The sequence below is a fragment of the Gymnogyps californianus genome, chromosome 4, assembly GCF_018139145.2.
Source record: "Gymnogyps californianus isolate 813 chromosome 4, ASM1813914v2, whole genome shotgun sequence".
In the NCBI taxonomy this organism is placed as follows: Eukaryota; Metazoa; Chordata; class Aves; order Accipitriformes; family Cathartidae; genus Gymnogyps; species Gymnogyps californianus.
In genome coordinates, this window is record NC_059474.1 from 58984592 (window position 1) to 59000691 (window position 16100).

The 16100-nt window shown below is 39.0% G+C and overlaps 1 protein-coding gene across 1 annotated transcript in view; it reads right to left on the minus strand.

The window, feature by feature from the left end:
* The window catches only part of COL25A1 (collagen type XXV alpha 1 chain), a 325074-nt gene that overhangs the window by 97486 nt on the left and 211488 nt on the right, over positions 1 to 16100 (minus strand). Inside the window, exons 8-9 of the mRNA XM_050896370.1 lie at positions 8399 to 8425; positions 8207 to 8233 (exon numbers count right to left, since the gene is read on the minus strand). Coding sequence (XP_050752327.1) covers positions 8207 to 8233; positions 8399 to 8425 — 54 coding nt within the window. The remainder of the gene's footprint in view (positions 1 to 8206; positions 8234 to 8398; positions 8426 to 16100) is intronic.

Below are 16100 nucleotides of genomic sequence, written 5' to 3' on the forward strand. Positions count from 1 at the left end.
ACATAGGAAGGGCTCTTGTTCTACACCCTGGGAGGCCTTCACAGAATACAAAACACTACAGTGATCAACAGCGACCACTGGCCCACTAAATTCCTCTGCTGACAGCAACTCAAGCTCACCCTGAAATGCTAGCTGGTTACAATTTCTAAATTAACACATTTGTTGCACGCCTCACTGCAATTTTTGCCCAAACGCCAAGCAAAACGTGATGCTTGGTGGAGGCTAACAGGCATGTGACCACATAATGCAGTGTCCTGCTTACCTACCTGGAAATGTAGATATACTACTCGTCCCCATACAATGGCTACTGAGAAAACTGAAGGGTGCCAGAATATTGTATCATTCCCTCTGCCTGATTTTTTACTTAGATGAAATAGTTCTTCTGTTACATCCATCACAGCCTTCAAAGATGTAATTCCCACTAGCAGTCCTAGATTTTTCACAGTACATTCAGCTTTGCGCATTGGTCTACATGAGGTCAATATTATAAGGTCATCATAACCTTGTCATATGGCAAGTATGATAACATTAAGCAACAGCATTACTGGTTTTACTCTATGCTGTGTACACTCCATTTTGACTATTGCATTTGCTTAGTATAGTAAATGTCACAGTCCTCCTTAGGATTTTCCTTCTGACCTGCCAATAAACCCAAGCTGCACAAGCTTACATGTTCCTGTGAAGACATGGTAAATGAGACAGGAATTACCACCTGCTGTTCACTTGCACTTCCTAAGGTTACAGCCAGCTGCTGCTATTTCACATCAAATCACACAGGCTTCAGGCCAGAGTGATCCTGACACTCTTTATGGCTGCTTTACCTCCCCCCAACACCACCTCCAGTTCTAATTAATCCCTCAGACCGAGTGCCAGTCCTGCAGCTAATTATTGTACCTGCCCTGGGGACTACAGTGTTCGGTATCACCCTGTAAGGTGCCATGGACTCTCAGCGGGAGCTTTTTTATGTAATCCCTTTTATCATAACTGCTGCTTTCTCCATCAGCAAATCTGCTAACTAAAACAGTGCACCACAACAAGACAAGGATCCAGGAATTTCTTTTCACTTAGGCAATCATTCAGCAAAGAGTTTTAATTGGAATACATTATGTAATGATTCAGACTTTGTATTAAAATAATAAAAATGTAACGTTTAAGAATGAGCACAAACAGATCACTAAAAAAGTGTTATTTTCTATAATGACCTCTGTATTTTCACAGTGAACTCTACCTGACACTGCACTCAAAATGAACAAAACTGGAAAAAGCCAGGACTTCTCTGTTTTGGTCCTGGTGTTAGATGAATTTTCAGTGAGGCAAATATCTTTTCCGAGTTCTCAGTTACAAGTTCTGATGAGTGACCACCATCTGACCTACACAAAATATCCTTCCTGAAGGCAAACCTACTACTCTCACTGAAAGTGGTGGTAGGCATCCAGTTAACTTCAAGATGGGTTGGTCCTCCCCAAAACCAAGTTGGTTCTCACAGCAAAAATCTTCTGTCCTGGCTTATGTTTCTCTTCAAATTTTATACCCACTGCAGTTATGCGATGCAAGTAAGTGATTCAAGACACTTTTATGATATTTATTAGGACTGGATGAAATATTTTTACAGAGTTGCTTTCGATCAAATTGGTCCAACCCAAGTGTTCAGTATTGCAGCACTTCTGCGTGACAGCTGCAGTTTGAGATAAAAGGACTACATGATGTTTTCTCAGTTACAGGACAGGGCTGTAGAAAAAGGAACAGGATGTACAGAGACTTCCTTCCTCACCATTCCTCTGGCATTACTAAAAAGAGGCAAGATGCAAACCAACTGGTGGTGAGTGAAGACGCGCTGCTTAGCTCTTAAGACAGGAATGACAACATCCTTGTCTTGGGAGCAGGTATGTGGCACTCTCTCTAGAGTGTCACAGCTGTTCTGCATTCCCCAGGGGAACCTCAGGAGCAGAACATCAAAGGCATAGCTTGACCCTGGAGAGTCATCCACAGCCAAAAAGGATGCTCCTGTGAACTCTGAAAGGAGGCACATCTCAGGTCTGAGTGTCCCAGTACCTCAGACAAAGTTGGCAGCCAGTACGATCTGAGTTCTTTCCTAACCTCTTCTAGTTACAGAGCTCCAAGTTACCTTGCTCCAATTTGTTACCCTAGTTTCAGCTTAATGGAAAACAGGGGAGCCACAACAGCCTAATACCAGTGAAGTAGAACAGATAATTAGTCCCAGGAATGGAGTAGGTAAATACCCCTGTTGCCTTCTGGCAGATAAGGAAACAAAGTCTCAGAAGTTAAATTAACTGCTCACAGACAAATTGGCATTAAACCAGATGTCCAGCAGTTTCCTCAATGATGCTGCTTCGGTGAAAGTTATGTTAACAGAAGGAATCATGAATGTTTTTTTAGGCTTCTTATTGTGGGACACTAAAAGTATAGTTTGAAACAGTGGTTAGATATAGTTTATAACTTGAACTATAATTTGCTTTACACATGACAATTAATAACAGAAGAAACAACTATGTGGGTAGTCATACTGGTAAAGTACGAATATAAAGCACTACTGTGTTTGTACTATATGTTTGAAGTAACACATAGTAAACCAGAAAATACGCTTTTATACACACATAAGAATATCACTTAAGAAAATACCATCACAGTTCACAATATCACCACCTCTGCCACAGATTTTGACAGTATATTCATATAAATAAAACCAAAGACTATTTAATCCAAAAAGAAAAAGCTGGGGACAATGCTAATCTATGTTAATGAAAGGTACACAGTCCTTCTATTAAGGCAGATAAAATTCATGAGCAGTATTTATAGAAGAAATTAAGAGAAACTTTAGTAGGATATAATCAAACATTATCAAGGACAGCCCTGGAAGAAATTCACAGAATATGTTTAAATTATGTAAAATTATATTTAATTAACATAATACTCTGACTATAATACTATACATTTTTGCTTTGACAAGATGTTGAATGAGGAAAAAAATCAACAGCATGCACTGTTTGGGAACAAAGCTTCCTGTTACATCACTGATTTACCACATTTGCTACAGTTATCAATGCCTCCTAAAAGTGGAGTCTTGCTTTTGGTGAAGGCAAGAAATCAGATTAATTTATATACTACTGTCTATTTTGTGAAACAAACCTGTTCCTTTCTAAAAAAAATGTGCCAGCCTTCGAATGAAACATAATACAAAATAAGATGGCTTTAAAAGAGGGTGAAAAGTTAATGATCATGGTTTAATCATCACTGAGTAACTAGTATTTTCTGATTTATGAATGAGGTACTGATTCTAATGACATGAATACAGATTTTCCATTTATTGTCAGTGGGAGCAGGAAAGGCTCAGAATATTTATTATACATTCCTTAGAAACATATTAACTAATAAAAATAGACATATTAAAACCAGACTTCTAAAAATTTTCATTAAAAAAAATCAGGTCAAAATGTATTGCTTGGATATCTTTAATTTCCCTTTAATATGGGACAGTTTATAAAAGTTGTGTCTATTATGTAACAAATGAAGCAATACTTCAGTTTTAAAAGATAGCTTATATCTATAAATACACACATATTTGTATTCAGTTATTTCAGTAAATAGACTTCTTCCAGGACCATTTCTGTCAATGTTAGATAGCTTGTAAATAGTTTGCTAGCACAGAAGAGTAGAACCTGCAAAATTTCTATTGTAGAACAATGATTTCTCTCTAGTGGGCAGCAAATAAGTAGCAAATGTATTAAAAGTAAACAGGGAAGGGGAAAGGGTTAAATAGAAAAGAACATTATATCACTACCTGAACCTGTTTTAACAGTACACAAGGAATCTTTTTAATCTTCAAGTCAATGAAGGGTAACACAATAAAATAAACTTCTGAATACCTTTCTTTTCTAGAACTTAATCTCTTCTGCTGAAGATATTTTAGAGATGTTATCAGTTCTGTGCAGACTCAGCTGCTAGGAAAGTTTACTTAAACACACCAAAAGGAGAAAATAATTTTATGGAAATACTTAAGTATGGCTTCTGGGTGGTTTCTCATTGTACCTAGACCAAAACCAATTTAAAGACAGCTGCTAGCTGATGATTTCTAGACCTGATAAGCAAGGAATCTCTCATGTATCTGAACTAAAGGACACAAGATATTTATTATGTCATTTACAGAAGTATGAGAAGAGACTAAGACACTCAGTACTAGCTGTTCCATTCCTTCTGAAGATCTATTTCCATTAATCAGAGTACAATCTCTACTTGGACAATATATCCTTTGCAATCCTACCATTATGAAATCTTCAAAGGCTTTTTTTAAATTGGGGTAGAGCAGAGCAACTGGAACTGAGCAGTGGACTGACATCAGCATTTACTCTAATAGTCCACAGGCTAAAACCCATCACTCTTAATTTTGTCATGGCTCAGTACAGTAATGCAAATCTCCGTGGACACGTCATGAAGCCATGCAGTCCTCTGCAAAAAGAAAAGCATCCAAAGATTTACTAACATTACTGTTTCTTACACTGGTATTGAGGAAAGCTAGTTCTGCATTTAACCTAAATGTCTAGTCTACCAGAACTTTAGAGTAACGAGTAGAGATCTGATATAAAAACATATGAAGAGATCAAGAAAGTATTTTTTCAAATAAGATCAGGACTTTTGAATGCATCCACCACTACCTTATCTGTGGTCTCATGTGACCAAAAGCTACATTAACCTGCTGCTCAAACTCACACTAGGGCATGAATTTCGACATCACTCACACTACTGGAATGTTGTTTTGGCTCACATTTTCTACAGGCAGTACAGGCATAAGTAGATTATGCCACATGGCATTGTGAACTAGAGCCCTTATGCCATCTCTGTATGAGGAAGGAGACCGATCAACGGATTACTTCTGAATACTTAAGAAAATCCCTCAGATTCTTTAAAAAAAGAAAAAAAAAAATCAGACCCATTATTCTAAAAATACAAGTGCCTGACCTCTGGGCGGTATTTGCAGGGTCAGGTTCCTACTAGTGTATTCATTTATTGAAGATATTTTCAAGAAAACCTGAACTTCAAAGCAGTTCAGTATATACTCAGCATGTCCAGTGACTGTGAATAAGAAGTTTTGAGATAACTGATTACTCTTTTTACAGTTCTGAAATGATTTTGGAAAGAAGGATCTCTCCAAAATCTCAAGGCCCAAGGTGAAAACTTGGGTGGGGACAGAAAGCAACAATTTCTTGTTTCACAAATATTATTCTTTTCTTTTCAGCATGATTTTAAAAGTTTAAGGTCTCATCTTAACCTGGACAGTCTTTACATTTTATTTTGGTTTCTTTTACTAATGAAAATGCCTGGAGGAAAGAAAGCAGCTTTTATAAAGAATAAGGGTAATTTTGAAATTTCAGTCATAAAAATGACTTGGAACAATAAAAATCTTTGCTAAGCTAAATGCTAGTTTCAAACCAATATGTAAAAATATAAAAACAAATAAACTTCAGGCTCCTTATCTGTAAAAGATGAATTAGCTTTAAAATGTCCATCACTTTTAGATATTATATCCAGTCTGTCTGCAAACTTGTCAAATCCAAATGTTGCTGTCATCCCACAGTCACTTTCAGGTACAATATTTCTCTAAAATAATACGGTATGGTTTTATCTCCGAAACTATTTATTTTACATAGGCATTGATGGAAAACTATGTGCAAAGGTAACCAATCAGGTTTAAGTGGGTTTAGTTTCATTTGGTGCATGACTGGCTTACACATATAATCTCCATTGATTATATTGTAAATCCCCTGGCACAGCAAGTTGAGCAGATTCACCCTGAAGACGGTCATCAGAAGAGATAACTGCTGTACCATGAAACATAAAATGGTCAGAGGCTTTGTAGTACTTGTTGTGAAATACACAAGGCAAAAAAGGAGAAGCTGCTGTACAACACATTCAAACGCACTTCAAAAAAGATAAAGGGACAACCAACAAGAGTGGGCAAATTACCTAAGTTATACCCATATACTCAAAAAAGAGGTGTGTTACTACAATATGCATTGACTAAACAATCAGTGAAGGTTCAGCTAGCCCACAAGGTGCTATTCACCACCTCTTCCTCTCTACTGCTGACCTTATTCAATTCCTTTTCTATATTCAGATATAGAATTCAGTCTCAACTGCCAGCTGCTGCTGCAGATATAACTTCGTGATGTCCTTAAACATGAATTCCTTAGGTTGGATATTTTTTGCTTTTTAGCTGCACTCGATTTACCAAAACCACAAAGCAGCCATAACCATGATTTGTATGGTCCAGTGAGGACTCTACTGCTCTCCAGTATAGGGGGTATGTCTTGGCAAAGTGGGACACCAGTCTCTGTGTAGCAGATATTCCACTGCAGTCCTTGCAGGTGTTCCACCGACAAGGTAACACTGAACAAACTTGCATCTTCTTATTGGGTATTGCCAACGCTTCCAGCCCAGGGACTGAAAGCTATACACGTTTAACCAAGTTCTAGTTCTTACATCTCTCCAACATTTTGCCAACATTTCTGGACCAGTGGAGGCTCTGGCACCTCTGCTTTCCATCCAAAACTGTCCTCTGCCCTCCCATTTTATGCCACCATGGGAAAAAACAGCACCATCATTCCCTTGTGTTCGTACCACTTCATTTGTTTTTCTACGTTCAGACCTCTGGGTCTTTCCCTGGAAACTTCTCCAACACTCATAATTCCAGATTCTGATCCTCAGCTATGTAACACTCTTTACAACATTGCTCTTCCGTATTTATTTGTTACTGTATCCCTCTCCAATACCTTCATCAAATTTGCTCTCCTGTTCTGAACCGAACACCAGTTCTTCTGAATGTAAGGTCACTTAGTGCAAGCACCTACGCACAGACCTCTGACTTAGGCTTTCTGAATGGAGCATCCTCTCCTAAGCCACAGGCACTGCTCCACTCTCCTCCTCTGCCCTCTCTCTCCTCATGTTTCCCATGAGGTTCTGCAGCACAGAACCAGGCAAAATAGGCAGTCCAGCACAGCTTCTGAGAGATAATAAATTTGCTTAGAAGTTAAAAGGAAATTTTTACATTCTTCAGAACCTTCAGTCTGTGTATTAGCCTAGAAAAAACATGTTCCTGACATTGTTACTCTCTACTTCCTTTTTATTTCTTTAGTTTTCCAATTCTTCTTTTTGAGTTTCAACTGAAATAATACTTAAAGCTGTTCACTAATAGGCCTCTGTCTTTATAATGTGCAGTCATATCACCAAGTACAACAGGACACCCTGTAGGTAATTAACACTGGTAGCACCAACACCAAATTCAGCTATGAAAGCATTTTGTGACTTTAGATAATCTTATTGACTGCAAAAATTAAAATTAAATTAAATTAATATGAAACAAAATAGAACAAAATAAAATTGCAAATTCAAAATATTTAACATAGTTGACAGAAAAAAAAATAATCCATAGAACATGCTGTTATAAATTTTTCCATAAATATGTAACCGAAGGGAGTCACTATATCATCAGAACAATGTAACCAAACGTTTTCTAATGAAGCACAGATGTAAAGAAGAATGAACTGGCACAGCAAATCTATCTGAACTTTCACCCCTGTATTCCTCTATTTCTCTGTTAAAATAAACATGACATTTAAAAATTAAAAGAACCTTTACATTTCCACAACTAAACCATGTTCTGTCTAACTGTCTGGATATATTTACAAGGTGATAATACTGTTGTTATTAAAAATATTAAATACATACATGTCAGGAAAAAGAGCTAATACATGCATACATGATATTTGTTTATAATCCACTAAATACTAGATACATTTTACATGAAATCTAGAAGTACATTTATTAGAAACCCACTGGCCCTCCGCATTGTGGGAGCCCATGCAAGGCATGAAAACATTGCTGGGGAAACTGAGAGGTTTGGTTAGGAAAGCCAGCTTTTATACAGCAGAGCAAAATCACTGTGAAACCTGCTTCCACTCATAATGGAAATTGTATATTTCAATGCATTACTCACTGTTGTTACTCAAATCTTCCCAGACACTATCTGGTCATGTTCAGTATTACTGTCCTGCGGACACTTACTTCAACATGCAGGGTAAATGCAGCTAATAAGCATAATTAGCTCAGACAGTGTATTTAATTTAGTTTTGCACTAAAGACTAATTGCCTACTCAGCGAAGGGGAAGTGTAACATTTTTTTTAAGATGCTTACCCGAGGGCCCTGATCACCTTGATCTCCCTGCAAAGTGGAAAGATGAGATGATAGGTTTAACACAGCATCTGTGTGCTACCCAGCTCTCTTACATAATCTAACATTACACTGCGTCAATACAAACGGTCTCTTTAGTTCATGCTGGGAGGGCTTTCCATTCACCTTGTAAGTGTCACCCGTACATCAACTCACCTTCTCGCCTTTTGGACCAGGAGGGCCCTGAAAGAAACAGAAGCAAAGATGAATTACTGATACTGATGAAGTCCTGGGAGACGGCAAGAAACACATCTGTGCCAACCTGCGATTTCTTCCTAACAATGTATTTCCTTATAATTTTTCACTTCAAATGCCAGGGCTATTCCAGAGATGGCTTCTTAGCTGCATTAATAATAGGCACTGTGCAGTTATTTCTTGAATAGTTTGCTCACCCTGCGTGTTGAATCAGACTACTTAGACAAGCAAAACTATGCCTGAAATGGCAAAATTTCTATTGATTTCAGTTAGGGACAATAGTTTACCTCCTATCAGATAATAAATGTTTTCTAGGACTATAAAACTTCTTCGCAAGTGCAGCTAATAAATTCAGACACGCATAAATCTGCCATGTATTTTGGCACCCTTCTTGGCTTAGATTGCCAAAGAAAAACGGATTAGGGAATCTGAAAGTAGTGTTTTCATTCCTATCTTTGGCAATGCTGAAGTTGATGTTTAGTCTCAAGCATACAGTTTGAGGCAAAATGAGCTCTTTGTAGAACATGATTTTGCAGAAGTAATATTTATTGTTACTTACCACCAGACAAACAGTAAGGTGACAGAATCACAAAACAGCAAGGTCCTTTCCTATTCCATTTTTATTGAGCACCTTCCAGAAAGCTACCAGCAGGTTTCTAAAACACTAGTTTTCAGGTTAGTATCTTGTGAATAAAAATGCTAGCAGTCTGCAGATAACTGGCTGCTTACACAGTGCAGACTCTACCTCCAGCTTTCTGAAAGATACGCAGGTGTTTCATTACGAAGAAGGACCTGATGTACATATGAAAGCAGCTGGAAACAGAGAAGGAGCCATCCAAGCTAGCAGAGTCCATTGTTATAACAGAGAGTGAGTGTGTGTGTGTGCGCGCGCAGCACAAGAAAAGGTTGCCACCAGCAACATAATTAGAAATAACCAAGTGCAACCTAGTTAAGCTGAGCACGTTTGAACCGTTTCAGAATTTACACTAGTAAAAATTCATGTGGTTCACATAAATACAAATGGAAGGAAGGTCAGTCTGCTGTGTATTAAAGATGTGATCAACCACATGCAAGTCTTTGAGAATCCCTATTGTAGCCAATTTTCTGCTTATTTTTAAGGGCTTCTGATGCATGCCAGAGAAGAGCATCTGCTGCTAAATCTTTCAAGGAGTTAAAGCATATGCCTCTCCTTCCATAGCCTGCCATCTCTTCTGTCTGCTGCAGAGAACATAGAAACAAGTCTGCTACCTGATGTCCCCACGTCTCCTTTAGGAAGGACAGTGCTCACTGCTAGCTGAGTGGAAACCATCTGCTCAACTAACTATGATCCCTGTCCACTCTGTGTTGCCCTGCAAGAACTTATCCTCTTTAAAAACAAATTAAACAAAATAATTTAACGAATGGATACAACCTTGCTGCACCTTTAAGGTCTCTCCATCTATTTTTTTTTATACTTTAACCCTTACTGACCCTTTCCAATGCACGTGTTCATACATATACACCGGAAACTACATGCAGCACTGTCTACTGTTAGCTACAGACTCCATATATACTTACTTGGACATGACATTACAGTAGAGCACATTTTCAGCAGGCCCCCTTTAAAACATACACATACATGCCACTGAGCTTGCGAATTTGCAAACTCATACCCTCAGTAACACAGTAATTGCAGAATGGGAAGAACTAAAATCAGTCAATGCTGGCTGTTACTGCCTTTTTCACAGTGAACACTAAGCACAAGCGAAGGGCTGTGCTTATGTGTTTTATCTCCTTGAATTATCAAACCATTACTGGCTCTGAATATCTTATTGGCTGCAAACTGCAAATAACATGACCCCTATCTGCTACAGTCAGAATCCTATTTCTTGGGTCTTAGGTGTGAAATTATAGATAACATGACATGACCAAGACTGCAGACAGATGTTGGCTTTTGGATCATGCTGCGATTGTGGGAGTTGTTACTGCCTTCACCCAGATGCTCAACGCCATTCTTATGCCCAAGGGTAGCCCTGCTTCTGATGAGTTTTAGCTCACAACTTTTCTGAGGTGTGCCTGCTGCAGCTCTGCCAGTTGGTACAAACTAAGACAGTAGAGATTGCATCAGCTCCCTGAACTAGAGCTGGGTCACTAAAACAGAAACAAGTTAGAGTGTGCTTACACGAGAGGTTCAGCCAGCAGATCTGCAGGGCTACTAGACCGTCTCCCTGGCACAACTGCTGGCAATATGCTCAGCTGTCTCCACCTGCAGAAGTGGCCCCTGCCTCTCCCCTGCATATTTTCCTCTGTTAAGAGTTCTCTGAAAGCACAATCCATACCTAAACATGTTTTTTAATAAGACTGAATCACATATCTCAATTAAATTTTGTTCTCCTTTTTCTGTGCAGGCTTTTCTGAAAATTACCTGTCCACATCATATTCAGAAATCCAGGGTTTTTTTTTTCATTGCTCTCTATTGGGCAAAGCCAGCAATTCTGACTGCTTGGTGTTTGCTCTCCCTGAGTGCCACACACCATTGTTTCTGTTAAGTCATCTTTCCAGCACACAAATTTTTCATACAAAGTCTTCATCAATATCTGACAACTTTATTGTACCAGAAGTTAAAAACAGCTTTTCAAAAGGCCACAAGAGCGTTTCTGGTGTGAACATTCTCACAAGTTTCTGCACTTGTATTTGCAATGCCTTTCCTTTCCACCAAGAGTCTTGAAAAACAAACAAACAATTGCAAACAAAAATAACTCTTTTGGATGTTAGTGAAGAGAACCAGTAGGGTTTCATCAAAAGAAAATTAATGCAATTCTTTCATGGCTTGTTCACCCATCTCTGGCTCTTCCCCCATTGTTCCAATTGTTCTGTATTGTTTTTGCAACTTTAAAAAGAAAATTCTTATCCTCAGCCTTTGACATCTTCTTTCTATTTGTGCTGAGAAATTCTCCCAAGGTTTTTACTGCAGAATTTATTAGTGTGTGTACACTGAGTGGAGGCAGGGAGGAAGAAAAATCTGAGGGAAAGTTGGGTTTGCGGGGGTGGGGTGTGATTAGGAGACAGATTTGTTTAAAGGAGGGCAAGGTTTCTTCTGTTTAAGGGTATAGACACAAAGAACAGAGTGAGTAAAATAACACTAGCTTTGTAGGCCACAGCATAGACATCCTGCTTTTTTCCCAGGGAGACTTCTGTGCTTTCGTTTATGAGATGGCAGAGATCAAGCCACTAGCTGCTGCACAAATGTGAAAGCATTTTGTGTAAGTTATATGAAACGTCTGAGGTCAGAGCATTTCTGAAATAACTTTACAGTGTTTTCACTGGAAACAGAGGCTCTTTTCTCAAAGTGTAATTATCTACTCCAGACTACTATACATTTCCAAGGAGAGTTTATAGCCTGTTTCACATAAGCAAGGCCTTGTAAATCACAAACACATGCAAAATCTGCATTCATAATTAGGCGACAAATACTACTGTTTCTAAAACAAGGTCTTCTAAAGCAGACTGAAAGGCCTCCAGGCACCTGCCAACCAAGAACAAAGCTGAAATCAGGGTCAAATCCATTCAACAGCCATGTTCAGGATTACTGGCAGGTGACCTTTTTTTTCTTTTGGCTATCAAAATCCCATTTCCATCCTCTGATGAAATCTTTACATTATTATAAATACGTGTACAAGAAATAGAAGGGCAAGAGAACGCAGTACTAGAAAACATGAGACCAATCCTTGTGGTCTTCATTCAAACAACTTTCCCCTTCGGGTTAACTGAGTGTGATCAGCATGATTTTTCACGCAGCTGACATTTTATAATTCATTCCCTGAAAGATGCTAATTTTGTATTCCACCCTTGCGGCCATTGCCACCTTTATAGTTTTGCAAATGTTACATTCAGAGGACCTCTTAAACAGCCAGTATTTTATTAATATTGGTTTTACAAACATTCAAAATTATCTGAATTCTCTTATAGATATATTCTCTCCATATTCCTATTGCTATAGATCTGCCTTTAACCATAATATCAGCAGTTCTACCATGACTTCACCAAAAAGGCTCCAAGCACTGAGGGGAAAGTAGAACTGAAAATAGTAAGGGATTCTCAGGAAGGGGTTCTGCCGTGGTTTAACCCCAGCTGGCAACCAAGCACCACACAGCTGGTCGCTCACTCCCCCCTGGTGGGATGGGGGGAAGGGAATCAGAAGGGTAAAAGTGAGAAAACTTGTGGGTTGAGATAAAGGCAGTTTAATAGGTAAAGCACAAGCTGCACACACAAGCAAAGCAAAATGAGGAATTCATTCACCACTTCCCATCGGCAGGCAGGTGTTCAGCCATCTCCAGGAAAGCAGGGCTCCATCACACATAACGGTTACTTGGGAAGACAAATGCCATCACTCCAAATGTCCCTCCCTTCCTCCTTCTTCCCCTAGCTTTATATGCTGAGTATGATGTCATATGGTGTGGAATATCCCTTTGGTCAGTTGGGGTCAGCTGTCCCGGCTGTGTTCCCTCCCAGCTTCTTGTGCACCCCCAGCCTCCTTGCTGGTGGGGTGGTGTGAGAAGCAGAAAAAGCCATGACTCTGTGTAAGCACTGCTCAGCAATAAGGAAAACATCCCTGTGTTATCAACACTGTTCCCAGCACAAATCCAAAACATAGCCCCATCCTAGCTACTATGAAGAAAATTAACTCTACCCCAGCCAAAACCAGCACAGGTTCAAAGAAACAGCAAAGTTTCTAGGTTCTGTAGAAAGCTCCAAAATCAGCACAGAATTTTTAGTGACTGTTAGATAACCTATATGATGCCACTGCAAAAAGGACCTGCCAGTGCCCAGCACAAGCTGGCAACAACCAACCAAGCAGAATCAGTTGGACTGTGACAGTCCCAGGTCCCAGTGGGATCATCCACCTTCAAGGCTCCTAAGGAACCTGAGATGTCAAACTCAGCAGCTCCCATCAGACAGAGCTACCACGGAAGACACAGCTAATAATAACCTTTTAAATACAGTCACTGCTTTCCTACATTTCAATCACAACAGCCATAGGCTAAGGCAACCTGGCAGCTAGCGGACTGAATGTAGCTTGCAAGATTCAGCCTTCATTTTCATTTGGGATAAAAGAGCATACAATGCATTCATCCCTACTAGCAGCTACAGAATCCACAATAAGAGTGTAACTGGCAGCATAAAGCAATAGCGGCCGTGTGGAGACGAGCAGAAAAGCGAACCAGACAGTCCAACGTCATCTAGACAAACTAAAAAAGGAAACCAATTTGCCAACTTAGTTGAATCATGTTTTCACAATTAAATGACATGCCATACATTGCCTAAGTTAATTCAATTCCTGCAGTTTATTTTGAGGGTAAAAGGTGGTTTCAGCACATAACAACACAGTATTCAGTTACAAAAGTCAAACTTTTTCTTTCTTTGAAATTTGGTTCATGACTTTCACAAATTACAAGTTCCTGACTGGAACAACAATCCCCAGCCTAACCTATAGCTGCTGCAAAATATTAGAATCAGATATGCTGAATCATAAGATAAGAGGTTACACAGAGTATTATGACACACAATACTATTTCAAAGTTCCTACACTCATTGTAGTGTTCCGTCCACTGTGCAAGCCCTGAACTACTGAGCAATGTGGTTTTGGCATTTGCTGAACTTGGCCATGTTTACAGCCAGTGTTTACATACACTAGTTTACAACGCCAACATCTCACCTTGCATCAATTTTACAAGTGCCCACAATAATTTCCAGTGAATCTGAACAGCTTTTACCACTGAAATGATATTCCTTTCTCTTTTACATGTTTTATTCTTCCCCTGTGATATGAGTGACTTATGGTGAAAACTTTAAAGAAAAAAACCAACCCACCACCCAAAAGACTCTTACCAATCTTTCCTTTGTTCTCAACTTTTTGTTGCAATATTGCAAGGCAGAGAAAAGGAAACCTGAATATTTGACACAATAACCATGCCTGACTTAATAAACATTATGTAAATGGATGTAACCTGAGAAACATAAAATTGATATATATAACAATCTAGATAAACAGCTCAGTTAACATTCACGTCAACAAGTAATTTGTAAGTGAATCCTGCCGTAAATTCATACAACCGTATTCAGAAGTCAGTGATTTATGCCAATACATAAATCAGACAAGTTCATAAACTGCAGGCAGGAGAACACGATCTACCCAAAATGTGTCAAGAAAGCATTTAGACTGTAATTTAGACATTCATTTCTCATGCAATGCTCTTGCTGAGATTGGGACGGGGTGCTTTTTTGAACTTTGTAATGTTGCTCACAGAAATCATCAGATTGCATCACAAGCTGCAAAGGGGTCACTGCTAACTGACTAGTTCAGTACCCAGGAAGACGCATAAGGCTCGGTGTCCCAAGCAAGAACGGAGGTCTCCTCTTCCTTTCTCTGGCATACTTGCTTTCTTTGATTAATCAATAAGGCTGCCCTCTTCCCCCCCCCTTTTCCTCCCCTTCTACAGACAAACATGATGTTTTTCTTTGAAAACCTACAAAACTCAACACAAATAGTCCTATAAAGATTCCATGGTGCGGAGAGTATGTGACTATGTACCCATTGCCTGAGCATGAAAAATCAAGGATCGGCTTTAATATTGTCATAAATTAATTTAAACAAACATTATAATCTGAATCAACTGTTAAGTTTCCTGTGAATCTGGCATGCCGTACATGCCAGTAAGACCAAAGATATGGTGACAGAAAAAATTGGCACATTATTAAAGATAAGAAAATGGCTTCTGGTAAAGCTAAAAGCCTCTGGACTACCACTTACTGCTCAATGCACTGTAATACACTTATTTCCTGAATCTAAGCCCTCATTGCCTTGTCCACAGTGCACCTGCCTATTCTCCTACTTGCTAGATAAGCAGAAGTTTATTGATGATTTTAGAGTTTTGATGCAGTACTGTAAAAAACACCACAAAGGAAATCCCACTCTACTAAACATGTAAAACAGCACATAAAAACACAGACAAAAAAATCTTATATTGCTAAGTCTCTCATTTTATAAGAAAACGTCCAGAGTTTCTGTTTTCAATCATGGCATAGGTGCAAGGAAGATACAAACACATAATCTCAGTTACATCAGAAAGACAGAAACACACAAATTTTTGGCTGGTGCTCAGAACTGCAGGAAGACATTTGAAAACACAACTGATGTGTGCCCTACAGAATCAAAATTCCTAAAACAGATTGAACAGTGAGCTTTTTTCACTATTACTGTTACATTTGCTATTTCCAAACCAGGGTCAGGATTTTTTGCAGTTCAATCCATGATTTTAAAAATATTTTTTAATGACAGTACAACAAAATACCAGTTTCAGTGTTCAATACTTGGTTTATAAAACATTCCAAAAATGAGACATGTTTTTGATACAGACTAGTTTAGGCTTCCTACTCTTCCACCAGTCCTCCAGCAGATCCCTGTCTCATTACATGTCCACCTGAGACTTGAAAAAGCGTCACATGCTATCTTAGAATCATAGAATAGTTTGGGTTGGAAGGGACCTTTAAAGGTCATCTAGTCCAACCCCCCTGCAATGAGCAGGGACATCTTCAACTAGATCAGGTTGCTCAGAGCCCCGTCCAATCTGACCTTGAATGTTTCCAGGGACGGAGCATCTACCACCCCTCTGGGCAACCTGTT